Source organism: Juglans microcarpa x Juglans regia, chromosome 2D (assembly GCF_004785595.1).
Source record: "Juglans microcarpa x Juglans regia isolate MS1-56 chromosome 2D, Jm3101_v1.0, whole genome shotgun sequence".
Classification (NCBI taxonomy): Eukaryota; Viridiplantae; Streptophyta; class Magnoliopsida; order Fagales; family Juglandaceae; genus Juglans; species Juglans microcarpa x Juglans regia.
Window position 1 is genome coordinate 39,879,777 of NC_054596.1, and position 27,349 is coordinate 39,907,125.

The window sequence follows — 27,349 nt, forward strand, 5'->3', positions numbered from 1 at the left end:
AAAATTAATACTGATGAAATGAATATAAATAAAATAAATCAACGATTACCCTATCTAGGCTGATTACCACCCTCCTCCTCGTTGGTCTCATTAAAGTCAAGAATATCCGAAACATGAATTTGAGTCAATTTGATCCAATTTTATGTGCAAATCAATGTCTCAACAGTAGTAGAAGACAAATAACTCCAGAATGGATCCAATATGCGCCTTCCGATGCTAAAGGCCGACTATGAGGCTACGGTGCTAATAGGGATGACCAAAATACCACGGGCTATCTCTCTAAGAACGGGATACTTCACGGCATTGGTCTTCCACCAAACTAATATATCAAACATTTTCGTATATGAGAGAATATCCATTGCCAAATATCAATCTACCTCCGATTTCGTCTCTGTAGATTGACGGACTAGTTGGGGGTTTTATGAGAGGCTTTGGGCCCACACCAACCTACGCTTTTTTCTTGCCCCGACTTCTGGAAAAGGCACTGGGGTAAGTGTAGATGTAAGTGTAAATGTGCGTGTGCTACCACTCCTAATCATTGTAAACTCATCAAACAATTTACTAAGGGTGTCTCCAACCATGCCCCCAATAAGTTCAGCCCATGCGGTCCCGTGCACAAGTTTTAAACCATATATCATGCCATCAATCTTGAGCTGGGGGTTAAGAACAATAGCCAAATAATACAAAAGCTTTTGCCTACTCAAATCCCCCAATATTTGTCATATTTGACCCTTATCATCAATGACACTTCCCGCACTCTAGTACGGCCACTCATACGCATCTCATCTAATTATTCTTTCACCCAGCATATTTGTAGAGTGAACTCATTGGATGTCGGGTACAAAGAACCATATATTTTCAATGTTATATTATAGAAAATCCTTATACAAATCTACAAAGATAACAATCACCTCCCAATCATCATCAATAGGCTTTCATAATCCCCCGTGCTCATCAAAATATCTAATATATTGGATGTCTTCATCGCCCAGTAATTCAAAAGCTATCTTAGATTCTTGGGCCCCTTTCAACATCAAGAAGGTTGAGTTCCATATTGTAGGAACATCATTACAAAAGCCATTTTTGGATGTTATGCCTGCATTCATTGTAGCAATTTTGAATTTTTCCAATTTAGCAGAAAAAGATCTCACAAATCTCACATCCATTATAACTTGTGCAACCGAGTCATCAATATCTTTCAAGTCATTAGACACAATTAAATTCAAAATATGTGCAGTACATCTAACATGCAAACAATCACCACCCAAGTTTGTCTTATTCATATCTCTAAGATAGGTATTAAGATATCCTAATACGATATCATTAGACTATGCATTATCAACTGTAACCGTCAAAACTTGTGCTAACCCTCACTCTTTTATTGTGGCTTCCAAGGCCTTCCCAATCATTTCACTTTTGTGATAAAAATCTTGACAAAATTTCACAATTTTCTTATATAGTGTCCAATCACAATTAATGAAATGCACAATCAAAGAAATGTAATTAAAATTTTGGATGGATGTCTAAGTATCAGTAGTGAGGCAAACAACTTGACGAGCCAATTGGCTCCTCAACATATCATTCTCCTTTTGGTAATGTTTTTTAATATCCTTTGTCATAATGTGACAAGAAAAAATATTAAACCTATGTTCCAAGTAATCAAAATACTCTTGGAACCATTTCCTCTCCACAAATTGAAAATGTAGCTCGTCCATGATAACCATACAAGTTAATTTTCTTCTACACTCATCGATGTCATACTTAGTATATCCCTTAAACATAGAACATCCATTACTCTCATCCGTCATTTTTTTAGTCTAATCTCTCGTCTAAATAACTCCTCTTGTAAGAATCTTAATATTAGACTTTTCTTACATTGTTATTCTAAGTACACCTTTAACTGATTTTTAGTACTGTTGCAACTTTTTTTTATAACTATTTTTAAGGGCCATTATCTTTAACTTGTTTATTTCAGGAAATGATGCATATATACTGTGGTTTCTTTTAGTGGAGCAGTGGATGAGTCGTCTATTTTTATTCAAGGGCATGAAATTAAGAGAATGGTAAAAATGAAAAGAAAATAAGAGAGATACCAGCTCCGATTACTATTTTTTCTTAAGCTCTAATTACTGACAGTTATAACATAATTTCCATTTTCAAAGAAAGAGAAGCTGGGAGGGAGGGGAAGAGAAATGATGTTGCAAGTGCTGATCAGGCAAAATGGTCTCGTTTGGTTACATAGTTCAGATGAAATGAGATTAGATATTTTGTTGAAAGTTGAATAAAATATTGTTATAATATAATTTTTTAATATAATTTTTGTTTTAGAATTTGAAAAAGTTAAATGGTTTACTATATATTATGTGAGAGTTTGAAAAATTTGTAATGATTATATGAGACGAAACGAGATATTTTGATTTTGTGTAAGATGAGATGATATAGTTTGGTTATGTAGTTAAAATGAGATGAGATCGTTTGTAAAAAAAACGTGTGTTTGAATAGTGAGATGAGATTAGATGGTTTTAACTTTTTGGCTATTTGATAAAATGGTGAATCCCACCAATTATTGAAAAGTATTTTTAATTATTGGGTGGAAAATATTATGAATATATTAAAAATAAATAATATCTGTTATTAAATTAAAAACTCATAAGTATTTTGACTCTCTCAAAATATACTTTTATATTTTTATATTATGACATATTTATTATATAATATTTTATAAAATTCTAGATATATTTTTCTAATTATATATTGCAATAAAATAAAAAATTTTAATAGATAATTATATATATTAAAAATGTGGTAGTTAACGTTACTGTAGTGATACTGTAAGGATAGATGAAACTTTGTAGTAGATTAACTATAACAATAATATCGTTAATGGTTGAAAAATCAAAGATGAAATAAGATTTTATTTTCTATGGTTTGGATAGGCAGATGAAAGTAGGGGTGGGCAGCGGGGTCCCGCCCCGCCCTGCATAGAACACTGCATGCGGGGGCGAGAGGCGGATTGACCCTAGCGAGGCCCCACCCCCCCCGGTCCACACTCCTCTCATTTTTAATATAAAAAATTATAATTTTTAATATTTATATAAATATATTGTATATAAATATACAATTTGTTAAAAACTTGAATTCAATCTTAAGTGAATGGATTGTTTTGGCCTCCTAAGCTAACAATTATATAGAAGACCCAAATTATAATAATGATGATAGTTAAGTAATACATTATTTAACTATCATTGTCGTATTGCCTTGACCTTATATATATTAGTTGGCCTAGAAGGTCAAGGCAATCTAAAATATAACTCTTATGAGTTTATATTTTTTTTAATGTATAAATTTCAATTTATATTTTAAACTATATTATAACTTGGGTTTAAAAAATATTTTTAAACTAAAAAATTTTTAAATAATGGGTTAAGAGGGGGACAAGGCGGAGTAACCCCACCCCCAAGTAGTAGGGCGAGGGCCGCACCACTCGGGTAGCACCCTTAGATGAAAGATGAAGTATTCCTAAAATGAGATAGTGGAAATTATGTGCTATGGGTCTATAGCTTTTATGGAAGGAAAATCGACTTTGTCCACCAATCTACTTGATCGCTCGGAATTTTTTTTTTTAACTTAATAATTAAGAAAGTGATTTTAAGTGTATTGGTATATATTTTTTATTTTTAAAAAATATTTAAAAATATAAAAAGGATATGAATAAAAAAAAATTATAAAAATAACTAATGGTCAAGTAGCCCGACTCTTTAAACGGCAGAGTTAGGCAGTAGGTAATGCCGACAGGACAATGTTTGAAGTGGACAAAATTAAGGAAATGACATGATTGTTTCTTCACTCTGTACCCGTGAATGTCTGTTCCTTTCCTTGGGACTAGAATGCCCTTTTTATGACTTCCTCATGATAATGAGTACAACACGAGTTTGGCCTCATCTTAGCTCTTAATTACATAAAACAAGTGCCCATGGTCACTTGCAAATGTATGGAAATTTTGTTTTAGGCAATAATAGAAAACATAGGATATAAAAGTGAGGATTCCCACCATTAATTTCTCATAAAAGGAAAAATAATTTTTAAAAGTTATTATATCTATATAAAAGTCTCATAAAAAATAAATTTATAAATAAATATATAATTTATAAATTTATTTTTATAAAATCCGTTTGAGTTCGATTTATATTTAAGAGGATGCAACAAACCAATACCCCATTATGCTCCGTTGAGAAGGACATTTTTATTGCTATAAAACACTGCTTTGCTTTTCCACCACGTGACGTCGTAACTCATTCATGTGAAATAAAGTGTTCCCTTAAGGAGAGCTGTACTCCAGATTACTCACTTCTCTCTCTTTCTCACACACACTCCTCATGTCTCTATCTATACTCAATTTCTCCCTTATCATCTCTCCTTATAGCTTGGCAGTATTTCGAATTGGGAGTGTTTGAAGTGAGTGGTTTGGCTCGTGCCACGTAAAATGTGGTTTGGCTGATGCCAAAGAGTGTCTGATGTAACGTGTTTTAATACTAAGAAATAAAGGCAATGCCAATAATGGTATTCATTCATTATTTTTAATTGATTAATGATAGGGAAAAATTACTGTAACAGTATATATTTTATACTGACTATTTTTAGTTTTTTATTTTTTATTTTAGACTTAAGAGATTTATGGTTTAGATGATACCACATCATGTATGTAAAATGATTATTCCCAATAATAACTTTTATCTATATTTATCCTTTTTAATTATCCCTTTTTTTATTATTATATTTCTCCCTATTCCACTCTTTACTTTTTACTCTCTCTCTACTCCGCTTTATCTCTACAATAAATTAATATTTAATCCTTAAATTAGTTGTTACTTCTATATGTTGTTGTTTGTGTATGTCTGCATATATATAATATATATATATATATATATATATATATATTTATATATATGCACACATACTAGGAAACGGTCCGGATACGTTAGTCCTGAGATTTACTTGATCTAATGATTTTAAGAAAAAAAATAAAAAAATCAGTAACTTATTTGTTTGAAAAAAAAATAATATAAAGTTAAAGAAAGACAAAAAATAAAGATTAAAAAAAAATCTAAACTTTAACAAAGTATGAGCATTAGTCTACATCCATATTGGGTTATCTATTTACTATTTATATAATAATAAAATATTATTAATTTAATAATTTTTTTAATTTCTCTTTTTATCACATTTTATAGTTCTACTAATTAAAATATTAATAATAATTATATTCTAATCAAATTAATAATATTCAATATTAATGTTAATATTAATTATATTCTAACTAAATTAATAATTAATATTATATATTGAGTGTTTTAAGTATTTTATTAGTTAAATTTACTTAAAGTTGAATTTTACAATGAGAATGCTCTAAAGAGTTTCTGTTCTAAAGAGTAAAGTCATTTTATTTTTTTATTTAAAAAAATTAAAATAAAAAGAAAGGAAAATTAGTACACTGTCAACAAAAAGGACATGAAAAAGATACGTCAATTCATGTGCGCCGCGGGACTATTAAGGGTTTTTTGGTAAAACATGATCTCTCATTAAATTCTACAAGAGAGCTACGCGTCAAACAATTAAGGGTCTTAAGGACCTTTTGGTAAAATAAGATCTTTCATTAAATTCTACAAGGAAGCTACACGTCAAATAGTAATAATTTTAAGGACCTTTTGGTAAAACAGGACATAACAGACTTATTAGAAAAATAATAAAAGTTAACGGAAAAATAACAAAAGTTACTTTTCACAGTTAGATAGTCACTTATTATAATTGAGTAGATATATATATGAAAATTTTTATTCATCATCCTTACACATTACACATCACTTTTTTTTTAAATTTTTTTCTCTTATCAAATAATGTATGATATATGGATGATGAGTAAAAAAATTTAATAAACTTAAGAAGAGTAAAATAAATAAAAATTAAAAATAAAATAAATTAAAATAAAATATGGTGTGTGGTGTGAGAAGATAATGAGTAGAAAAGCTATATATATATATATTGATATATATGTATATGCGCATAATAAAATATCTATCACATGGAATATTCTCTTATTTGAATTCAAAGATAATGCAAACTTATTAATAGCAAGAGATATATAATATTTTTGAACCAAAAAAAAGATATGAATAATTTAGAGAACAAATAAATAAAATTAAAGCAATATTTTCTTAGTTAATTTAGATAAAAAATGTTTTAATTATAAAAAAATTTTGTAAAATCAAACCTATTATAAAATAAAGAAAAAGGTAGAAGGAAGCAACCAGATGTGATTTCTCTACTTGAGTCTCACTATAATAGCATCCTATTCATTAGAAACTAGCCTGATAATATTTCGAATTCAAAGAGTTTGGGATGAGTGGTTTAGCTCATGCCACGTAAGGTATAGTTTGGCTGATGCTAAACATGATGTAAAGTATTTTTCTACTAAGAAATAAAGGCAAAGCAAATAATGGTATGCCTTCCTTATTTTCAATTACCCCTTTTTTTATTATTATATTATTCACTATCCCACTCTTTACTTTTTACTCTCTCTACTTCGTTCTATCTCTACAATAAATTAATATTTAATCCTTAAATTACTTGTTACTTCTGTATATTGTTCTCTCTCTATATATATATATATACTAGAAAATGCTTCCGGCTATTTAGTCTCGGAGTGTACTTGATATAATAATTTTAATAGAAAAAAGTAAAAAAATCAATAACTTATTTGTCTGAAAAAAATATAAGGTTAAAGAAAGATAAAAAATAAATATGAAAAAAATCTAAACTTTAGCAAAATATGAGCATTGGTCTGCATCCATATTAGATTGTCTATTTACTATCTATATAATAATAACATATTATTAATTTAATAATTTTTGTAATTTTTATTTTTATCACATTTTATAGTTCTACTAATTAAAATATTAATAATAATTATATTCTAATCAAATTAATAATATTCAATATTAATATTAATTATATTCTAATTAATATTATATATTGAGTGTTTTAAGTATTTTATTAGTTAAATTTACTTAAAGTTGAATTTTACACTGAGAATGCTCTAAAGCATTTTTGTTTTAAAGAATAAAGTCATTTTAATTTTTTTATTTTAAAAAAAAATTGAAACAAAAAAAGAAAAAAAAATTAGTACACTGTCAACAAAAAGAATATGAAAAAGAGACGTCAATTCATGTGCGCCGCGGGACTATTAAGGGCCTCTTGGCAAAACATGATCTTTCATTAAATTTTACAAGGGAGCTACACGTCAAACTGTAAGGGTCTTAAGGACCTTTTGGTAAAACAAGATCTTTCATTAAAATCTATAAAGAAACTATACGTCAAATGGTCAAGAGTTTTAAGGGCCTTTTGGTAAAACATGACTTAACAGAAAAACAACAAAAGTTAACGGAAAAACAATAAAAATTACTTTTCACAGTTAGATAGTCACTTATTATAATAGAGTAGATATATATATATATATATGAAAATTTTTATTCATCATCTCTACACACTACACATCACATTTTTATTTTATTTTATTTTATTTTTTCTCTTACCAAATAATGTATGATATATGGATCATGAGTAGAAAAATTTAATAAGTTTAAGAAGAGTAAAATAAATAAAAATTAAAAATAAAATAAAATAAAATGTGGTGTGCAGTATGTGAGCATAATGAGTAGCAAAACTATATATATGTATATGCGCATAATAAAATATCTATCACATGGAATATTCTCTTATTTGAATTCAAAGCTAATGCAAACTTATTAATAGCAAGAGATATATAATATTTTTGAACCAAAAAAAAGATATAAATAAGTTAGAGAACAAATAAATAAACTTAAAGTAATATTTTATTAGTTAATTTAGATAAAAAAAATGTTTTAATTATAAAAAATTCTGTAAAATCAAACCTATTATATAATAAAGAAAATATTTTATTTTTAATGAGTATAAAAAGATAGAAGGGAGCAACCAGACGTGATTTCTCTGCTTGTGTCCCACTATAGTAGCATCATATTCGTTAGAAACTAGACACGAGGGACTTGGACAACAAACCTGCAAACACTTCCTCAATCTGATTTTGAGTATAATTCTTTTAAAAGCTGTAAATAGAATATAGGAACGACCTAGACAATTAAGATGCGATTTAGATATTGAGATGAAATGATATGTTTTAGATAAAAATTAAAAATTAAATAAAATATTATTTTTTAATATTATTATTATTTTTAAATTTTATAAAAATAAATTATTTATTATATTTTATATAAAAATTTAAAAAAATTATAATGATATTTCAACATCCAAACGTGTCAAACGTTGAGTTCGATTTATATTTAAGAGGGATGCAACAAGCCAAGGCCCCATGCTCCGTTGAGAAGGACATTTTTGTTGCTATCAACACTCCTTTTCCACCACGTGATTCATTCATGCGAAATAAAGGCAATGCCAATAATGAATGGTATTCATTCCTTATTTATAATTACTCATTTTTTTTTTTTTATATTTCTCACTATTCCACTCTTTACTTTTTACTCTCTCTCTACTTCGCTTTATCTCTACAATAAATTAATTTAATCCTTAAATTAGTTGTTACTTCTATATGTCGTTGTTTGTGTTGGTCTATTTATATATATATATATAATTTATTTATCATCCCTACATACTATATATTATATTTTTTTATTTTTTATTTATTTTTTTCTTACCAAATAATGCATGATATATAGATTATGAATCGAAGAATTACATAAGTTTAAGAAGAATAAAATAAATAAAAATAAAATAAAATAAATTGTGATATGTGGTGTATGAAGATAATGAATAGCAAAACGTTCTATATATATATATGTATTCAAAGATAATGCAAAATTATTAATAGCAAGAGTTAAGTTAATTTAGATAAAAAATGGTTTTAATTATAAAAAAATTATATAAAATCAAACCTCTAAAATAAAGTGTATTGATGAGATGTAATATATTTGATTATAAAATTATTTTTATTACAAAATAAATCGAGCATAATTCACCAACCAAAGTTGCACGTGGCTGTACCTATCTCTTTTATTATAGAATTATTTATTTTGGATATGGTCGAGAGGGTAGGAAAACATCGTATTTATTATCATATGACCCACTTTGTAGGCCGTTGTCAGTCGAGTTGCTTCATCACGACAATTTTTTTTTAGAAGGGGCAGAGTCACATGTTTTATAGTGATTTTTTTACAAATTTATTGAAATAATCTTCACTTATAACAGAAAAAATCATAACTACATTCGTATATTTGAGAATTATAAAAATAAAAAATACCAAGAATTTAAAGTCCTAGCATAAAAAAAAAAAATCCAAATCACCTACGGGTAATGTTACTCTGCCGCTCAGTATTTATTATTGAGCGTGCCGTCTAATTTTTTTTTTTTTATATTTTTTTAATATATTTTTATTTTTTAAAAAAATAAAAAAATATATTAATACATTTCAAATTATTTTCTTAATTATTAAATAAAAAAAATAAAAAATGACCGACCGTCAAAACAAATGGACAAATCAAGTAATCAAACAAGCTTTTCCCAATCACCTAATTACCAAGATGTATACAATGAATAACCAAGCCAATAAATTAAATAAATACGAGTGAAAAGACAGACACCGTCCCTTTATCTAGTCGTAAAACGAACACGCACTGACCCTGCTCTGCATTGCACCGTCGCTCCACGGAGATCAATTGGAGCTTGGAATGAAGCTGAACGATCCTTTCTGTGCGCCTGCAGCCTCTCTCTGGTCAATTGAGTCAGTGTCGTCTCTCTTAGCTCCACCAATGCTCACTCTCCACCCTTTACACCAGCCGCATGCAGCACCTTCATTACCATCAACACAGCCCAAAGCATCTCTCCGTTTCTGCCATCTGCGACACTCTATCACTTTCAACAACCACGCTGCCATCTTCTCTCTTCGCCATCGCCGAGAACTCTGCGTGCGAGCCCTCGACGCTCCTCAGCCGTTTGACTATGAATTCAAGCTCGCCGCTCATCATGCTCATCTCCACTCCAGCCAGCTTCTCAAGATTGCCATCATTGGCTTCGGAAACTTCGGGCAGTTCCTGGCAACCACCCTCGTCCGCCAAGGCCACACCGTACTCGCCCACTCTCGCTCTGACTACTCCGACGCCGCCAAGTCCCTCGGCGTTTCCTTCTTTTCCGACCCCCACGACCTTTGTGAAGAACACCCAGAAGTCATTCTGCTCTGTACGTCTGTAATCTCCACCGAATGGGTCCTCAGCTCCCTCCCTCTCCGGAGACTCAAGCGTAGCACCTTGTTCGTCGACGTTCTTTCTGTCAAGGAGTTTCCCAGAGACATACTTCTCGAACTTTTGCCCGACGATTTCGATGTGATTTGCTCTCACCCAATGTTCGGACCCCAAAGCGCTAGACACAACTGGAACGGACGTGCCTTTGTTTACGAAAAGGTTCGAGTTGGCGATGAAGAATCGAGGATTTCGCGGTGCGAGAAGTTCCTTGATATTTTCGCGAGAGAAGGGTGTAGAATGGTGGAGATGTGCTGCGAGGAGCACGACAAGCACGCGGCGGGGTCGCAGTTTATTACCCATACGGTTGGGAGGGTCTTGGAGCTGTTCAGCTTGGAGTCCACGGCGATTAATACCAAGGGGTATGAGGCCTTGTTGGGTTTGGTTGAGAACACGGCCGCGGACAGCTTTGATTTGTATTACGCGCTATTCATATACAATAAGAGCGCTTTGGAGATGTTGGAGAGGTTGGATTTGGCTTTCGGGGCGTTGAGGAATGAGCTCTTCGGCCGGTTGCATAATGTGGTGAGGGAACAATTGTTTGAGAAGGTGCAGGATTTGCAGGACAGTTACGCTTGGCCTGGAAATGGTGCTGCATTGTCTTCTTCTGCATTGGTTGTGAGGTAAAACTCGTAAATACTTAAAATTGGTATGGAGTTCCTTTTAATTCTGACGATCAGTTTCGCGTTAAAGTCGATTTTGGGTTATTTCATCAGTCGCTTTCTTTGGTGTTAAATTTGGAGAGAAGAAGTTGCTTTGAGTATGTCTGGTGTAAATCTGATCTTTTCAGCATTAGGAAGTTTTAAAACTTGAAACAATAAGAGTGCTATCGACCAGAGTGTAGAGATTCTTTCTGAGTATGGCAATTCCTGCTTAAAGGCCATAAATACGGGCTTGTAGATGATGGTTGAGATTTTGTTCATTTTTATTATTATTATATATTATTATTGTTTTTTAGTGTTCAAAGTTCAAATTAGCAATCGCTGAGATCATGCGGTGAAAAGTTTTCCCCTTTTCTCTGGCTATTGGTGGGATTACATCAAAACTTGGTCAATCAACATGGACAAATAGTGGGCTTGAAGTCCTTTGGGGATGGGCATGAGTCATGCTAGAAACACAATACTCACAATGATTTTTCATCAAGTTTTAGTTCGAACTTTCAGGTCTCAGGATGCTCAACCATACGAGTACAAAGGGCAGATCTCTGAGCGCTTTGATGACAACTCGAAACTAAAAATTGCAATAGTTGGATTTGGAAACTTTGGTCAGTTCCTTGCAAAGACCATTGTACGCCAAGGGCACACGGTTTTGGCGTATTCTAGATCGGACTACTCTGATATAGCTAAAAAATTAGGGGTTTCTTACTTCTCTGATGCAGATGATCTTTGTGAAGAGCATCCAGAAGTGATTCTTCTTTGTACTTCCATTCTTTCTACTGAGAAAGTTCTGAAGTCATTGCCGCTTCAAAGATTGAAAAGGAGTACTCTGTTTGTGGATGTACTTTCTGTGAAAGAATTTCCAAGAAGTTTGTTTCTTCAAAATCTGCCACCATATTTTGACGTTCTCTGCACACATCCTATGTTTGGACCCGAGAGTGGTAAAAATGGGTGGAATGATCTTTCTTTTGTTTATGATAGGGTTAGGGTTGGAAGTCAGGAATCAAGAGTATCACGGTGCGACCGGTTTCTTGATATTTTTGCACGAGAAGGGTGCCGGATGGTGGAAATGTCTTGTGCAGAGCATGATTGGTATGCGGCAGGGTCACAGTTCATCACTCACACAATGGGAAGGGTTTTGGAAAAGTTAGGGTTGGAGTCAACACCAATTAACACAAAGGGTTACGAGACACTGTTGAGTTTGGTGGAGAATACTGCAGGGGATAGCTTTGACCTTTACTATGGCTTGTTCATGTACAATGTAAATGCGATGGAACAGCTAGAGAGGTTGGACCATTCTTTTGAATTGTTGAAGAAGCAGCTCTTTGGGCGGTTACATGGTGTTCTTCGGAAGCAACTGTTTGAAAATGCTGAGAAGCTCCCAATTTCGTGGGAAAGACAAATGTTGCCACAAGTATCTCAAAGCAGTGCTGCATTGGCATCTTCTTTCGAGACTGTCCAAAACAATTGAGTTCCATGTTCCCGCCATTTGGCAAGCGGTACTCGTACGTCTTCTTGAATTAAAAAAAATTAAATAAAAGCAATGATTCGGAAGTTTGAACCCTGAGGTTTTTGAGGTTCAAGTAGTTTGGCTTTGCTAGATTGCTTCCTGCGTGTAACTAGAGGCAGATATATTTATTTGAGATTTTATATGCAATATTCAGATCCTTAGTTGTGTCATTGCTTGTACCTAGATTTGGAAAATAAAATCCAATTTGAGGATTCAACATTCTATTATCAAATATGGTGTGCTCTTAGTAGCTGGTTTGAAATTTTAGTTTAGCCCCTTATCCTGCTCTCCATTGTCTAGAACTGTCCTCTCGATTTTTGTTTCTTTTAAAATTTGGTTGCTGGATGAAATCTCATTCAGAATTTCTGGAGCCATTGGCTTGGTTTTTTCTTATATTCACTCTTTTATGAAGCAAATTAAAACAAATATCGACAACAGGAACCTCCATAATTATGTGTAACGTAGGTAAAGGGATGCACCAGTAATAAGCGATTAATTGAAGTTTGAGGAACTAAAAGGACAAGGGAAGGTAAAGAAAGAATCAAGGTTGGAGGCGGCTAGAGATGACATTGTGGCCTGTAATGTTAGGCACGATACGAGTCTTGATAGAGCTGCCAAAAATTTATTGATTTCCTCAAGTTTTGATTATTTTAGTTTGTTGGAGGATATTTGGTTGTTCCTCCATTTAGGTTTCAACTTTTTGGAATCTGGTTGATGTGTCAGTTATCCAAGTAATTGTTAAGGTGTAAGTTAGGAAAGAGTTGTGCCCTTTCAACATGTTTCTTATTCATACTGATGTAAGCTCTGACATGAATGAAGTTCTTATCTTTTTCCTGATTAGTTCTTCTTTTTTTTGGGCCAAGTTTGAATATTTTCTCTACTTGAGTTTTTGTGTGTAAATGTCAAGCAGAGATCAAATTAGATCAACTTCTACATAAAGCATCAACTTTCTTTTGAGCATGCATTGGGCTGAGAGGAATTCCTCTTCCAATGTTTTCATAGCATTTATTTGTATTAAAAGAACGATATCAAGGTACTAGGCAAACATTCAGGATATAAATCCTGCTTGCAAACAGAAGGTTGTTGATATGCTTCAGTGCCTCAGTGGTGTACTGCTTTTGATGAAAGATAAAACGATGGGTGGCTCAGCCAAATGAAACTGAGACCACAGCAACAAGTCATTCTCATGTCTACAAGTTCTAATGAGAGTGTGATTATGACAGTGAAACATGGGTCGGTTGAGGATGCAAGTTCGGTTGAGGATGCAAGTTTTATCTGTTGGGGGAGGACGTACTCCCCCGTCCCTTGTGTTCGCTTTTTACTCTTGTGGAAGGAAGGCTTCTTTTCGTGAGATATATCAAAGCAGCATCATTCAACTCTATTCATCCATCTTCTACCATTTTTTTTTATAAGTAAGAAGTTATATTAATCCACGAAAAAAAGGCAATGTCCAAGTATACGGGAAGTGTACAAGAAAAATACATCTTCTACCATTTAATGGCCAAGGGGCCACGATAAAATGGTAAGACACAAGGTCTATAACCAAGCTGTTGCCATTATGTCCATTGAAAAATTCTTTCAATCATCTTTGCTTCCAAACTATTAGATGGAGGGGCGCCCACGTGGGGCTGCCCCCCTCCTGCTTGTAACGCATGGCCAAGTAACGCATGGCTTAAAGCCATGCGTTACTGCAGTTACATAATATAATTGAAGGCTGGCCTTTAAGGCCAGCCGTGCAGAGGAGGACTATATATAGTTCTCCCCAATTGTGTTTTTGATGATCCAAAAATAATAGAAAAAATACTCTCTCTCTTTTTGTTCTCTCTTGAAAAAAATACTTAGGCTGTGGATTGATTAAGTGTTACTCTAGTTCCATACTACATAGTACACTTTCGCCACTAAAGGAAAACGCTTGGAGTTTATCAATCTGGAAAAACTTGTGGAGCAATTCTTTAAGTTGAGCTTGAGGTACTTTTCCGTTGTGCATTCTAACATTGGTATCAGAGCTATTTTTTTTTAAATTGCTTCCAGTTTATAATATTTTCTCGCATATGCTTGAGATTTGTATTGTGTTTTTTTTTTATCCTCTTTTTTTTAATATGTTTAAAAAAAAAAAATGTTGCGCACCAGGTGGTGCTGCGCGCACCAGGTGGTGCTGCGAGCACCAACGCAAGGCGCTGCGCGCACCAAGTGGTGCTGCGAGCACCAACGCAGTGGTGCTGCGCGCACCACCGCAAGGCGCTGCTCGCACCACAGTGAAGCAGCGAGCACCAGGGTGGTGCTGCGCGCACCAGCGAGGTGCTGCGCGCACCACCGCGGTGCAGCGCGCACCAGAGAGGTGCTGCATGCACCACAGAGGTGCAGCGGCGTGCTGCTGTGGAGCGGCTACTGTTCACGTGAGCAGTAGCCGATGGAGGAAGAAGATGACCCTTGGGTCATCTTACTTCCATGGGCTTGGGCCGTGAGGCCCAGCTCAAACGTTTTTTTTTTTTCTTTCCTTTGATGACTCGGGCTGGGCTTGGCCCAATTTGATTTTGGGCCATTCGGCCCTTCAGTGTTTAATAATAATAATAATAAAAAAAAAGGAGGGGATGAAATTTGCATGTCTTAATATATGCTAAGATATATTGTTATATTACATGTGATTTTTTTTTTATGTTTTAGATTAAATTTGATCACATGTGAATATAGTTATATTCATGCTATTTTTTTCCATTATTTTAAATTACATGTGATCTTTTATTTAATTTGTTATATTAAATGTGATTACATGTATATGTGAATTGAACATGTGGATATGTGATTATTTTTATCATCTATGAATGTTAGGCTTGAATGTTTATACATTAGTCTTTATTGATAAAATAGAAAAAATTCCCACTAAGTAGTCTTAGTTAGAATTGTCAGTGTAAATGATAGACTGAAAAAAAAATTGCAGTGACCCCAGTAAGAACTGTAAATGCACTGTATAGCCAAAAGACCACAGTGACCCCAGTAAGAACTGTAAATGCACTGATGGAACAAGAAAAATGGACTGTAATGGTCTTATATGAACCATCTTTGTAGACTGGCCCAACATGTTACTGTGGTTGGAGTAGCTGTCCTTGTAGACTGGCCCAAAAGGTTATTACAATTTTAGTAGGTTATGTCTTTACATGTGACTAGGACTAGATGACTACTTAAGATAGTGGGAGTATGGTTGAGAATTATGATTAATTCTCCCATATTTTTTTTTGAATTTGCGCGGGAATTAGGTTAAAAATTTAATAATTGGATATTATGGCACAAGAGATGATTCTGAAGCCTAGCGATTTTTCGATCTTGCGACATGTCTAAATTATTTTTTTTTAACTTGGATAGACGTGGCAGATTTCTTAGGTGTGTGTGTAATATCCATTCTTTGCGTATTGTAGTGAAATGGCATCCAAGAGTATAGTTGCCGATTTAAACAAAGGGGAGAAATTGGATGGGGAGAACTACGACATTTGGCATCGCAAGATCCAATATGTTTTAGATGAGCAAGAGGTCTTGGAGGCCTTATCTCACTCCCTTACTGAGCCCGGGGAAGGGACCTCGGAACAACGCAAAATAGATAAACTAGCCTATACTCAATGGGCTAAGAAAAGTCAGTGCGCGCGTATAATAATGTTAAGCAGCATGCACAATGATCTAATGTGTGAGTTCGAGATCTATGACACTGCCCAAAGCATGTGGGAGGCTTTGAAGTTGAAGTTTGGTGGAACTTCAGCCACTAGGTTGCGTGGGTTAACCATGAGGTTTGACTCCTATAAGATGCGCTCTGACCACACGATGAAGCAGCATCTTAGGGCTATGTCAACCATGATCCGCGAACTTAAGTCGGCAGGAAACAACCTGACTGATGAACAGCAAGTCCAGGCAGTGATAAGATCACTACCAAATTCTTGGGAGAATATGAGCCAGAACCTGATGCATAACGAGAATATCAAAGACTTTGATGATGTCTCGCGTCACTTGGAATTGGAGGCTGAGAGCCTAGAGGCTGCCAAGCCCAATCACACGGCCTATGTGGCTGATTCTGGTTCGCGTAAGGCATCAAGGCCTAAGCGCAAGAAGTCTAAGAATGGAGTAGCTGCTGGACAAATTAAGAAGGTGTCAGGAACTTCTCAGCGCAGCAAGAGGGGCAAGCGCGGGAAGAACAAGTCGAAATCAGAGTGCTTCAACTGTGGAAAGAATGGCCACTTCGCTCGTGACTGCATTGAGCCAAAGAATGTACACTGACTTTTCTCGCATTATTTTTGTAACTAGCCATGTGATGGTTGCTCACTCCTATCCTGTGTGGACTGTTGATTCAGGAGCGACCGAACACATAGCGCGAGATAGAGTTGGATTTGTTGAGTATCGCCGGATTCCAGCTAGGAGTCGTGATATCAAGGTGGGGAATGGAGCTAGCGTTGAGGTACTGGGACTTGGTACCTACAAGCTGGACTTGCGGGATGGCCGCACTCTTTTCCTTCACAATGTGCTATACGCTCCCGAGATCCGACGAAACTTACTTTCTGTAGTCACTCTATTAAGACTTGGTTTTCGTATTGTTTTTGAAAACAATTATGTTTCCTTTTATTTGGGACATGTGTTTTATGGCAATGCTTTTCTACAAGACGGTTTTATGATATTGAATTTAGATTATTCAAATATAAATGAGTCAATTGCTTTTCTTTCTAAATCTGATAATTTGGATTCATATAAATGGCATGCTAGGCTTGGCCATATAGGGCAAGATAGAATGACTAGGTTAGCTAGAGAAGGCCTTATAGGCAATCTCGCTAAGGTCATCTTACCCACATGTGAACATTGTCTAATGGAAAAAGCTAAGAGAAAACCGTTTGGAAAAGCCACAAGAGCATCTTTTCCACTGCAATTAGTCCACTCAGACATCTGTGGTCCAATGAGTGTGAGGGCAAGACACGGAGGTGTCTACTTCATCACATTTATAGATGATTTTTCACGTTACGGTCATGTCTACTTAATCTCCCATAAGTCTGAAGCATTGGAATGCTTTAGGCGATATCTAAGAATGGTTGAGAATCAGTTAGACAAGAGTTTAAAAGCTCTAAGAACTGACCGAGGACGAGAATATCTCTCTGAGCAATTTAAAAGGCTCTGTGATGAAAAAGGAATCAAAAGACAGTTGACGATGCCGAATACGCCCCAGCAAAATGGCGTGGCGGAAAGGAGAAATCTAACACTGCTTGAGATGGTTAGGTCAATGATGGCGCAAGCAAACCTACCAATTTCTTTTTGGGGGATGCACTTTTGACTGCTGCCTACATTCTTAACCGAGTGCCCTCCAAATCAGTAACTTCCACCCCATATGAACTATGGACCGGCGAGAAACCCAATTTGAGTAACTTGCGGCCATGGGGTTCAACGGGTTTTGTTCACAATCTTTCTCATAAGTATGGGAAGTTAGGCCCTAGAGGGAAGAAGTGTATCTTTATAAGGTACTCAGAACACTCTAAAGGGTATGTATTAATAGGTGAACAATCTGATGGAAGTGTGACTGAGATTGAGTCACGAGATGTGGATTTCATTGAAGATGAGTTTCCAAGTAGATGTGAGGTTGATAGGAGTTTAGAACTTCATGAGATTGTAGAACAAGAAGAAAGTGCTCCAAGGAATTTAGTTGAGAATGAGGAAGAAATTCTTCAAGCTCCTACAAATTATTTGAATCAGAGTGGGAGCACATCACTTGTCAATCAATCACAACAACCTCAGCTGCGTAGAAGCACACGCGAAAGTATTCCCCATCGTCGTTTTGAGATTGAAGGGAAGCTTTTATGGTAGCTCCGCATGATGATGACGAGCCTAGGACAATTTATGAGGCTCTCTCATCTTCTACAAAAGATGAGTGGATGAAAGCTTTTAATGATGAGATTGAGTCTATGAAGATTAACCAGGTCTGGGATCTGGTTGATCTACCAATAGGACGTAAGACTATTGGGAACAAATGGGTTCTTAAGGTCAAACGCAAGTCGGATGGATCAATAGATAAGTACAAAGCTCGCTTAGTGGCGAAAGAATATACCCAACAGGAAGGTATAGACTATGAGGAGACTTTTTCACCAGTGGTGAGGTTTGCCTCAATTCGCCTGATTCTAGCTATAGTAGCAAACATGGATTTGGAACTCTACCAGATGGACGTTAAGACAGCATTTCTCAATGGAGAATTAGATGAGGAGATCTGTATGGATCAACCAACTGGTTTTGTGGTCAAAGGTCAAGAGCGCAAAGTGTGCAAGCTCAAACGATCTATATATGGCCTAAAGCAATCATCTAGACAATGGTACCTCAGATTCCATCAAGCCATTCTCTCGAATGGGTTTACGATGATCACAGAGGATCATTGTGTTTATGTCAAAAGGTCTAAGAAGAGTTTCATTATGTTGTCATTATATGTTGACGACATACTACTAGCTGGAAATAATAAAGGGTTGATAGTCGCCACAAAAGAGTGGTTATCCTTCAATTTTGAGATGAAGGATATGGGTGAGGCAGAATACATTTTGGGAGTTAAGATCTACAGAGATCGCTCAAAGAGACTTTTGTGTTTGTCTCAACAGACTTACATAAAGAAAGTCCTCGAGCGCTTCCTAATGAATGGATGTAAACCCATTGACACTCCTGTTGCAAGGAGCGAGAACTTGTCTAAAGTGATGTGTCCTAAGACTCAAAAAGAAAAGGAAAAGATGGCTCGTGTCCCTTATGCTAACGCTGTGGGTAGTCTGATGTACGCAATGATGTGTACTCGACCTGACATATGCTATGCAGTTGACTTAGTGAGTAGATTCCAATCAAACCCCGGACTAGCTCACTGGAAAGCGGTCAAAATGATTATGCGATATCTCAAGGGAACTGCGGACTATGTGCTGTGCTATCAGGGTTCAGATTTGCTACTAAAAGGTTACAGTGATGCCGATTAAGGCAGCGACCTAGATGAGCGTAAATCAACCACTGGGTATGTCTTTCTGCTCAACCAAGGCGCCATTACATGGAGCAGCAAGAAACAACCCTGTATAGCTTTATCCACAATGGAGGCAGAATACATAGCATGTTCTGCAGCAGTTCAAGAAGCTGTTTGGTTACGGAGGTTCCTCAAGCATTTAGACATTGGCACGGATACATCAGATCCGGTGACAATATTCTGCGATAGCATGGCAGCCCTCGCATATGCTAAGGACTCAAAGTATCATGGAAGAACCAAACACATAGATATCAGATATCACTACATCAGAGACATGATAGCGCAAAAGGAAGTGGTTCTGAAACATCTTTCTACGAGTCGCATGGTTGCTGATCCCTTAACGAAGCCTATAGCAAGAGATGTCTTCGAGGCTCATGTTAAGAATCTAGGACTGCGTAGACTATAAATGTAATTTGTGTTTCAAATGACATAAAGATGTAACATTTCCTTTCGGATATTAATACAATATGATTCAGTTTTTGTCTTTATCGTATTGTTTTTAATACACACACACAAGATATGTCAACAGGCTTGGATCGGCTCACTCACACGAGCGATCGTCTTTAACGCTTAAGTAGCGAGTAGAGATGAGACATTGTGTCTCTAGGTACTTGTCCAAAGGGATAAGTAGGTTGACACAAAATTATGTCGCCTTAGTGGGAGCTAAGATGAGGTCCATTGATAGGACTATGCATGGGTTACCCCACCATCCATGTAGCCTGTAGTAAGCCAGATGCGAGTTCCTCTTTGACGCATTGGAGACGTGCAAATAGAGGAATTCGGGTTGGACGCTTAAGGAGCGGCTAGACTAAGATCTGTACGGTGTTGATATAGACATATGCTCTTTAAAAAAGAGAAATCCACCGTAGCATGTGTTTCATACTATATGTGCTTATACGACCATATGAGTAAGTGAGTAAAATGTTTCCCTCTTTCTCGCTGTGTGAGTCTCATTCCTTAAAAAATGTCCTTTACTTTTGACTATGTCACGAGATGGAGGTTGTAATGTTTGCTACTTTGGCATGCTGTCTATGGCCATGATAGATACGGTCTAAAGATGCATTGTTGGGAAAGCAGTTTGACCAAAATTGAGTGATATGAGTGTAGAGGGAAGACTATTCGATATCGTATCTTCGATAGTGTTTGCTGACGTCATACGAATGACGCTACATCTTGGTAGCGGCTAAAGGTTGTGAACACATTGAAATATTTGGAGGTAGTCAAGCATTGTTCTGAGTTTTTTAAATTCAAGAGGGTTCGAAAATGCTTGATCTTGATGCGATCAAATAAGTCTAGGACATGACCAGACACGTTAGGGATGTTACTATGCTGGTCTTCTCTGGGAGAGATTTGGTGTATGTACTCCCTCCTTTCTACAGATGTGCTTGGTGGTCGCACGGTCTATTTATTTGTATGAACAAGATTGAGAACATTAGAGAGATGCTGACCTGGAGTCATGCCCACTGTGTGCGAGTGGGAGATATTAGATGGAGGGGCGCCCACGTGGGGCTGCCCCCCTCCTGCTTGTAACGCATGGCTTAAAGCCATGCGTTACTGCCGTTACATAATATAATTGAAGGTTGGCCTTTAAGGCCAGCCGTGCAGAGGAGGACTATATATAGTCCTCCCCAATTGTGTTTTTGATGATCCAAAAATAATAGAAAAAATACTCTCTCTTTTTGTTCTCTCTTGAAAAAAATACTTAGGCTGTGGATTGATTAAGTGTTACTCTAGTTCCATACTACGTAGTACACTTTCGCCACTAAAGGAAAACGCTTGGAGTTTATCAATCTGGAAAAACTTGTGGAGCAATTCTTTAAGTTGAGCTTGAGGTACTTTTCCGCTGTGCATTCTAACACAAACCACTAAAGATTTTCATAACAGAAATTAAATTTTGGCTGCATCAATTGGCCTCTTACCTTGCTGGTAGTTCTGGAAGTAGATATCTACATAATTTTTCACGTTCTTGTATAATCTTGGCCGTGACTTGTTGACCAGCCCATCAACCGGTTGAATCTCTTTTTCTGATTCTGGAATACAGAAAACAGCCAAAGAAATCCTCTCCCTTTCTGAGTTTGTCACCACCCTATGTAGTGGGCTCGTGAATATTCCATTACTCATTATCTGCATATAATACAGAACCAGTTAGTGTGCCCAGTAGGCACTTCAAACCTGAGAAGCAACTCTTTGTTATTTTTGCTGATATATATATATATATATATTTTTTTTTTTTTTGCTGAATACTACTCTATTCTAGTTACCTCTACTTGATCACCAACATTAATGAGAAGAGCTTCAGGAATGATTGGAACTTTATTCCATTGATTATCTTTCTGGAATTGAAGACCTTCCACTTCTTTGTCTTGCAAGAGAATGGTGATTACTGATCCATCTGCATGTGGTTTGACACCAAGAACGAGATCTGGCCTTGGACATTTTGGGTAGTAGTTAAATCTTGCAGTCATTGTTGGTCGTTTTCCATATTGGTCCAAAAAGCAGTTATCCTCTAAGTTCAGCGACCTAGACATGGCCTTAAGCACTACTTCATTTATCATTTTCATCTTGAGGGTATAATCATGAAGAAGGTCCCTGTAGTGTTTGTGAATGATTAAATTACATTATTCAACATGCATCTTGCTCTTTGACTGTTGGGATCAAGAAACCAAGCAGACGAAGTTGATGAACAGATACTACATAAGCTAAACTCTATTATATAACTTTCATCTTTGTATTCACATAATGCCTTTTCTAACACACTTTTCTGAAGTCAGAAGTTTTTTTTTGGCATATATTCCTGTTTAGGTAAAACTTGAATAATTGTTTAGGTAAAGCAATTTATTCTCTTAATACTGTTGATACTTTGAACGGATGAACAGTCATCATGAACATCAGCCATTCACTTAAATAACTGAAATTTCTTTTAACTAATATTTTTTTGCAGATGGTTACCTAAAATCTTGAGGAATTTCAGGCCAAAACTTCAGCCTTCGCTGGTCTTCTGGATTTACAGTAAGATACAAGCGGTCAGACCAATCGAGTATTTGTTGTGCTGAAAGGATCATGTCATTTCCATACCCTTCAATTTCATCAACTTCTCTGGAGTACTTTTGCTTCTCTCCCACTGGAAGTGCGAAAAATTGTTTCGTTACTTCACGAACTTTGTCTAGGAATGAACTTGTTATGCCATGGTTTATTGCCTGAAACACAATCAACCTTTGAGATACTTTGCACACGGTTGGAACTCAGAGAAAAAATATATATATATACAGATACGAATAATCTCTCATACAACATATGAGTACAATCCCCCCCCGGATCTCTGAAATTGGCCTGAAATATAGGTCAAAGAACTTTGTTCATTTGACTGTAGCTTTGAAGTACTGTTTTTATGATAATATTGGGGCATATGAAAAATCAGGATACAGAGATTCTTGAGCTAGTATTGGTTTAGAAATATGGTTTTTTTTATGATCTATGATATACGGAGAAAATAGGATCAATATATATATATATATATATTTAGATACGAAGGCTTCCGTAGTATGACTGAAAAGAAAAAGGTGTGAGACCTGAAAGCAGCCCCAAGAGCTTAGAGCGGATCGAAGTTTCTCCAGCTCCTCTCTGCTGGTCAACGAAGAAGTGAGCAGGCTAAGATCGACAACAGGAACCTCCATCAATGGAACATCCAAGACTCCACCGTCACCATCCTTGTGAATAAATTTCTCTGGAAGTTCTTCGCCATTGATGACCAGTTCTTGGACAGATTCGGCCATATCACCTTGTGATGAAGCAGGCTGTATGTTTAGGTTCTGTTCATCTGACTGACTTCAACACTAGAGAATATGTATTTCAAAGGCAAAATCCAAAGGGTGGTTCTTTTTGTCAAGCTAAATTTGGGTGGTGTCCAATTATAAAAAAAAAATAAATAAATAATAAAATTGAGAAGTTGGACTAGCAGGTGCTAGAATAGGCGCATGGTAGTTGGACTCGAAGTTTCGAAGGCAAGAAAATGTGCTTTTTTTTTTCAAATTTTTTTTAGGGTCAATTTTCTTCCTTTTTTTTTTTTTTTTCAGCAAGAGATTCATTCCAAAAACTAAAATTGTTCCTTACATCACAAAAGAAAACAAATCCAAACACAAAGCCAGACATAATATACACAGAATGCTAATAATTTACAAACGGTGGGTCTTTCCCACTTGGAAACTCCAGCAAACAGGTGGAAATTTTGATGAGTGAGATATTTCCAAACTCTAAGCCAATTTTCTTCTAAAAGGATAGTTTTTCTTCTATTTTATTTTACAGCTTGACCAAATGCAAGTGCTTTATGGTCCAACATTCCTTACTTCTTACTTTGTTGATGCTGGAGTTGCTTCAAATATGTGAAACTTCCGGCATTTCTAACCATCATAGTCGCAACATTATAATGGTAGGGATCTAATTCCCTCTCGACCAAGCCATGGATACCACGTTCAGAGCAGCAAAGATGGGAGGGGAAGAGATAATCTTTGTCGCAGCTTTTTTACACATTGGATTGGAAGAAGTAAACTTTTATTGGATTTTATTCTAGGTTTAAACTTGTTGGATTTTATTCTTGTTTCCCGGTTTCCACATACTTAAATCTTCACTGTTTCAAGAGCTATCTTCCCTTCCTGATAACACTTATAGTTTATAGCTCCATAGTTCTTCACATTTCTATACAACCTCGGCCTCTTCTCGTCTATCAAGCAATCCACAGGTCCAATCTCTCGCTCTGGCTCTGGCTCACTGAGCGTTGCCACTGATACTCTCATCTTCTCTGAGTTGGTCACAACCCTGTGCACTGGACTCTTGAATATCCCGTTGCTCATAATCTGCAAAATGAATTGAGTTACAAATGCTTATGTCTGAATGATGATGGGGATTATTAAAGTTACAAAATTTGGGAGAAATTTACCTGCATTTGATCACCAAGGTTCACAAGAAGAGCATCGGGGATTGAAGGGATTCTAACCCATCTGTCTTCTATGAAAACTTGAAGACCTTCTACTTCTCCATCTTGCAAGAGCACTGTAATTCCTGACTTATCTGTATGAGGTTTGAGGCCAAGAACCTGATCGGGTCTGGAACAAGGTGGATAGTAGTTAAACCTGGTTTGCATCAATGCACGCTCTCCAAATTGTTTTGAGAAGCTATCCTCTTCCAACTTCAATGACTTTGCCATGGCCTTGTACAGAAGCTCCATCACAGACTTTATCCTTGTTCCATATTCATGAAAGATCTCTCTGGAAGAAAATTTCATAAATCAATATCAATTAAAGCAGGTCTGCAAATTTCAGAAGAAAAAAGAAAGAAATGAAATGAGAGGAGGGGGTTAAGTACCCAAAGTGAGTTGGGTTTTCGGGCCAAAGCTCAAGCCTTCTTTGGTCTTCTGGAAATACATTAAGAGCAAGGCGATAGGACCAGTCAAGAACTTGCTTTTCTGACACTACAACATCATATCCATACCCTTCACCCTCATTCTCTGCTCGGGCGTACTTTTGCTTTTCTTCCACTGGTAGAGCGAAGAATTGTTTTGTAACTTCGCGTACTTTGTCAAGAAATGAACTTGAAATCCCATGACCAATTGCCTGAAACATTGAAACAAATTCAAAAGAAAAGGAAGGAGACAAAAGAAGAAAATAAGAGGATTCAAGTTAACTAAGACAAAACTCAAAATTAACCTGGAAGAATCCCGCAGAGCTCAGAGCTGATCTGAGTTTGTCAAGTTCATCCTCAACTTGTTTGGGATCAAGATGTGATGAAGATGGGGAAGAGAAGAGGATGATATTGATGATGGGAATGGAAACCAAGGATACAGAAGACTCAATAGATCCAAAGGTAGAATCTTTAACGATGAACTCGAGAGGGGGTTCTTCGCCCTTGATCGACATTTCTTCAACACTCAAATAGGACATGAGTGCAATCGCTTCATTAACAGAAGAGAGAGCCATTATGCTTTAATGCCCCTGAGCTGAAAAAGTAGTGTTGGATTTACTTTGGTAGTACTGTTTCCAGTCTCCAACCTCAAATATTGTCTAAATATATAGAGCAAGACTCAGGTAGGCTCCAAAAATGCAAATTAAAGTGCATGCCATGGCTTTAAATATCAAATGCGTTATGTGAATTTAATTAGCTGTATTTAATGGAGTTTAACATTTAATGCTTTGCAGTCTGTCTATCTTTCTTAAATGCTCATTAATAGTCCTCATTAAATGCTCAAATTAAATAGTATTAGAGATGTGATTAATGTTCATTAACAGGTCCTCAAGGCCACCGATCCCCTGATAGGACCCTTGTTAATAAGCCATAGGGTAAATAAGTGCTGTTAGAATGAGTAGGTACTGTATATTTGGGTATGAAAAATTCTTTAAAAGATTTTGAAATATGATAATATAATTAAGTTCTGCAAAAAATGGATACGAGAGAAATGAGAAGCTTTTTGGATATAAAAAATGTGTAAAATGTATTTTGTATTGAAATTTACAAAAGTAAATACATATATATATATATAATATGAGGAAATATTTTAGTCACAAAAATATTAGACAAAAATAATTTTACAAATTAATGTGATTTGATATAGTTCGTCATATTGTAAAATTATTTTTATTGTAAAATAAATCTAATAAATCAGATAAAAGTCATGTCAGTTTATAAGATTATTTTTGTATAATTTTTTTATGAATATAACAGTACTCATATACATATATATATATATATATGTAGCATGTAATTAAGGATCAAGATTGATATGTGTAAGTAAAGACTGTATGGTTTGATTGGTATAATCTCTCGCTTTCAAAATGGGTGTATGGCTTTCGAAATTCAAATGTATAAAAAAAAAAAAAAAAAAAATAATTGATACATGCGCATGATCATCAGAAGTACTCGTATTTCTCGAGTAGGTTTCGGAAGATGCGCGCACTAGCTACCGACTTCATGCAATGCCCTGTCCTTTCCGGACCGTATGGTCGTTTTCCAGATAAGGTAGCCTTGGGTTTGTAGATTCGTCTGAGTATCTCACAACAGTATCTCACAACAAGCAACAAGCCGGAAAGGAAGGGTTGATCTGATCTCTGTTATGTGATTGTACTGAGATCGATCTTTTTTCTTTGAAGAATAGCTCCAAAGTTTTTATGGCCTTTTAATTTGTTATGATGGTGGCGTGTGTGTACAAAATATCTACATATAATATGCGTGTGTTGGTATTATTGGCCGGAGTACTGCCTGTATTATTGATCAGAGAAGAGACGTACCACCTCCGTTTTTGCCGTTGGTTATCTTTCCGATTAGGGTAGAAGACAATTGGCCTTCGTCTTTTTCTTTTTCAAGTGCATGCGTTGGTCTAGACGTGTTAGGGGTGACAGGCTAGGTACTGCACGTGGCAAATGTATGTATGGACGTGGTTTACATGCAGTGGATAACCACGTCGATCTATTTTGCTGTTATTGTGTGGTGAAGAGTCCTAAGAATAAAATCCATTTATTAAATATTGGAGGATGGAAACACTTTTTAGGTAATCTCAAAGAAAAGTGAATTACAATTTGCTTATGTAGTACTGATTACAACAAAATAGATTAAAAAGGAAGATCTTTGTCACTATGAAAATTCAGTAGACCAGGGGGATTAAGGAGAGTGATATGCTTCATAGAGGTTAATGTACGTAATATATAGGCCGATGAGATCAACGTTGTCTGTAATTTGGAGTAACTAATAATATTTACGGTTAAAGTCAAAGACTAGCTTTTCCTATGACGCTGTACCCTGCACCTGCTGCATCTTTGTGATTAAAAGCAGCTTCCTATTAACGGAGGGGAAA

General features: G+C 35.6%; 3 protein-coding genes across 9 annotated transcripts; 1 reads left to right on the forward strand and 2 right to left on the reverse strand.

Moving 5' to 3' along the window:
* The first annotated feature begins 9,762 nt into the window (after positions 1 to 9,762).
* On the forward strand, positions 9,763 to 22,578 carry LOC121248902 (arogenate dehydrogenase 1, chloroplastic-like). Of its 6 annotated transcripts, none has more exons than XM_041147510.1 (3): positions 9,763 to 10,966; positions 11,507 to 12,504; positions 22,454 to 22,578. In XM_041147510.1, the coding sequence occupies exons 1-2, from the start codon at positions 9,777 to 9,779 to the stop codon at positions 12,468 to 12,470; spliced, it is 2,154 nt and encodes a 717-aa protein (XP_041003444.1). In that variant the 5' UTR covers positions 9,763 to 9,776; the 3' UTR covers positions 12,471 to 12,504; positions 22,454 to 22,578. The 6 variants fall into 6 exon arrangements, with proteins under 6 accessions (XP_041003444.1, XP_041003445.1, XP_041003447.1 ...); XM_041147511.1 differs by having other exon boundaries at positions 11,507 to 12,498; XM_041147513.1 differs by lacking the exon at positions 22,454 to 22,578 and adding an exon at positions 13,733 to 13,897.
* LOC121248907 (protein SRG1-like) lies at positions 14,047 to 23,396 on the reverse strand. Of its 2 annotated transcripts, XM_041147521.1 has the most exons (6): positions 23,082 to 23,396; positions 22,462 to 22,709; positions 21,774 to 22,101; positions 21,370 to 21,636; positions 17,820 to 17,822; positions 14,047 to 14,100 (listed from the first exon to the last, which is right to left on the reverse strand). In XM_041147521.1, exons 1-4 carry the CDS (start codon positions 23,283 to 23,285, stop codon positions 21,400 to 21,402), a joined length of 1,017 nt encoding a protein of 338 aa, XP_041003455.1. In that variant the 5' UTR covers positions 23,286 to 23,396; the 3' UTR covers positions 14,047 to 14,100; positions 17,820 to 17,822; positions 21,370 to 21,399. The 2 variants fall into 2 exon arrangements, with proteins under 2 accessions (XP_041003455.1, XP_041003454.1); XM_041147520.1 differs by lacking the exon at positions 17,820 to 17,822 and having other exon boundaries at positions 14,047 to 14,103.
* A 647-nt stretch (positions 23,397 to 24,043) lies between these two features.
* LOC121248904 (codeine O-demethylase-like) lies at positions 24,044 to 25,605 on the reverse strand. Its single transcript, XM_041147516.1, has 4 exons — positions 25,212 to 25,605; positions 24,871 to 25,118; positions 24,446 to 24,773; positions 24,044 to 24,362 (listed from the first exon to the last, which is right to left on the reverse strand). Exons 1-4 carry the CDS (start codon positions 25,479 to 25,481, stop codon positions 24,126 to 24,128), a joined length of 1,083 nt encoding a protein of 360 aa, XP_041003450.1. The 5' UTR covers positions 25,482 to 25,605; the 3' UTR covers positions 24,044 to 24,125.
* Between the last annotated feature and the right edge of the window lie 1,744 nt (positions 25,606 to 27,349).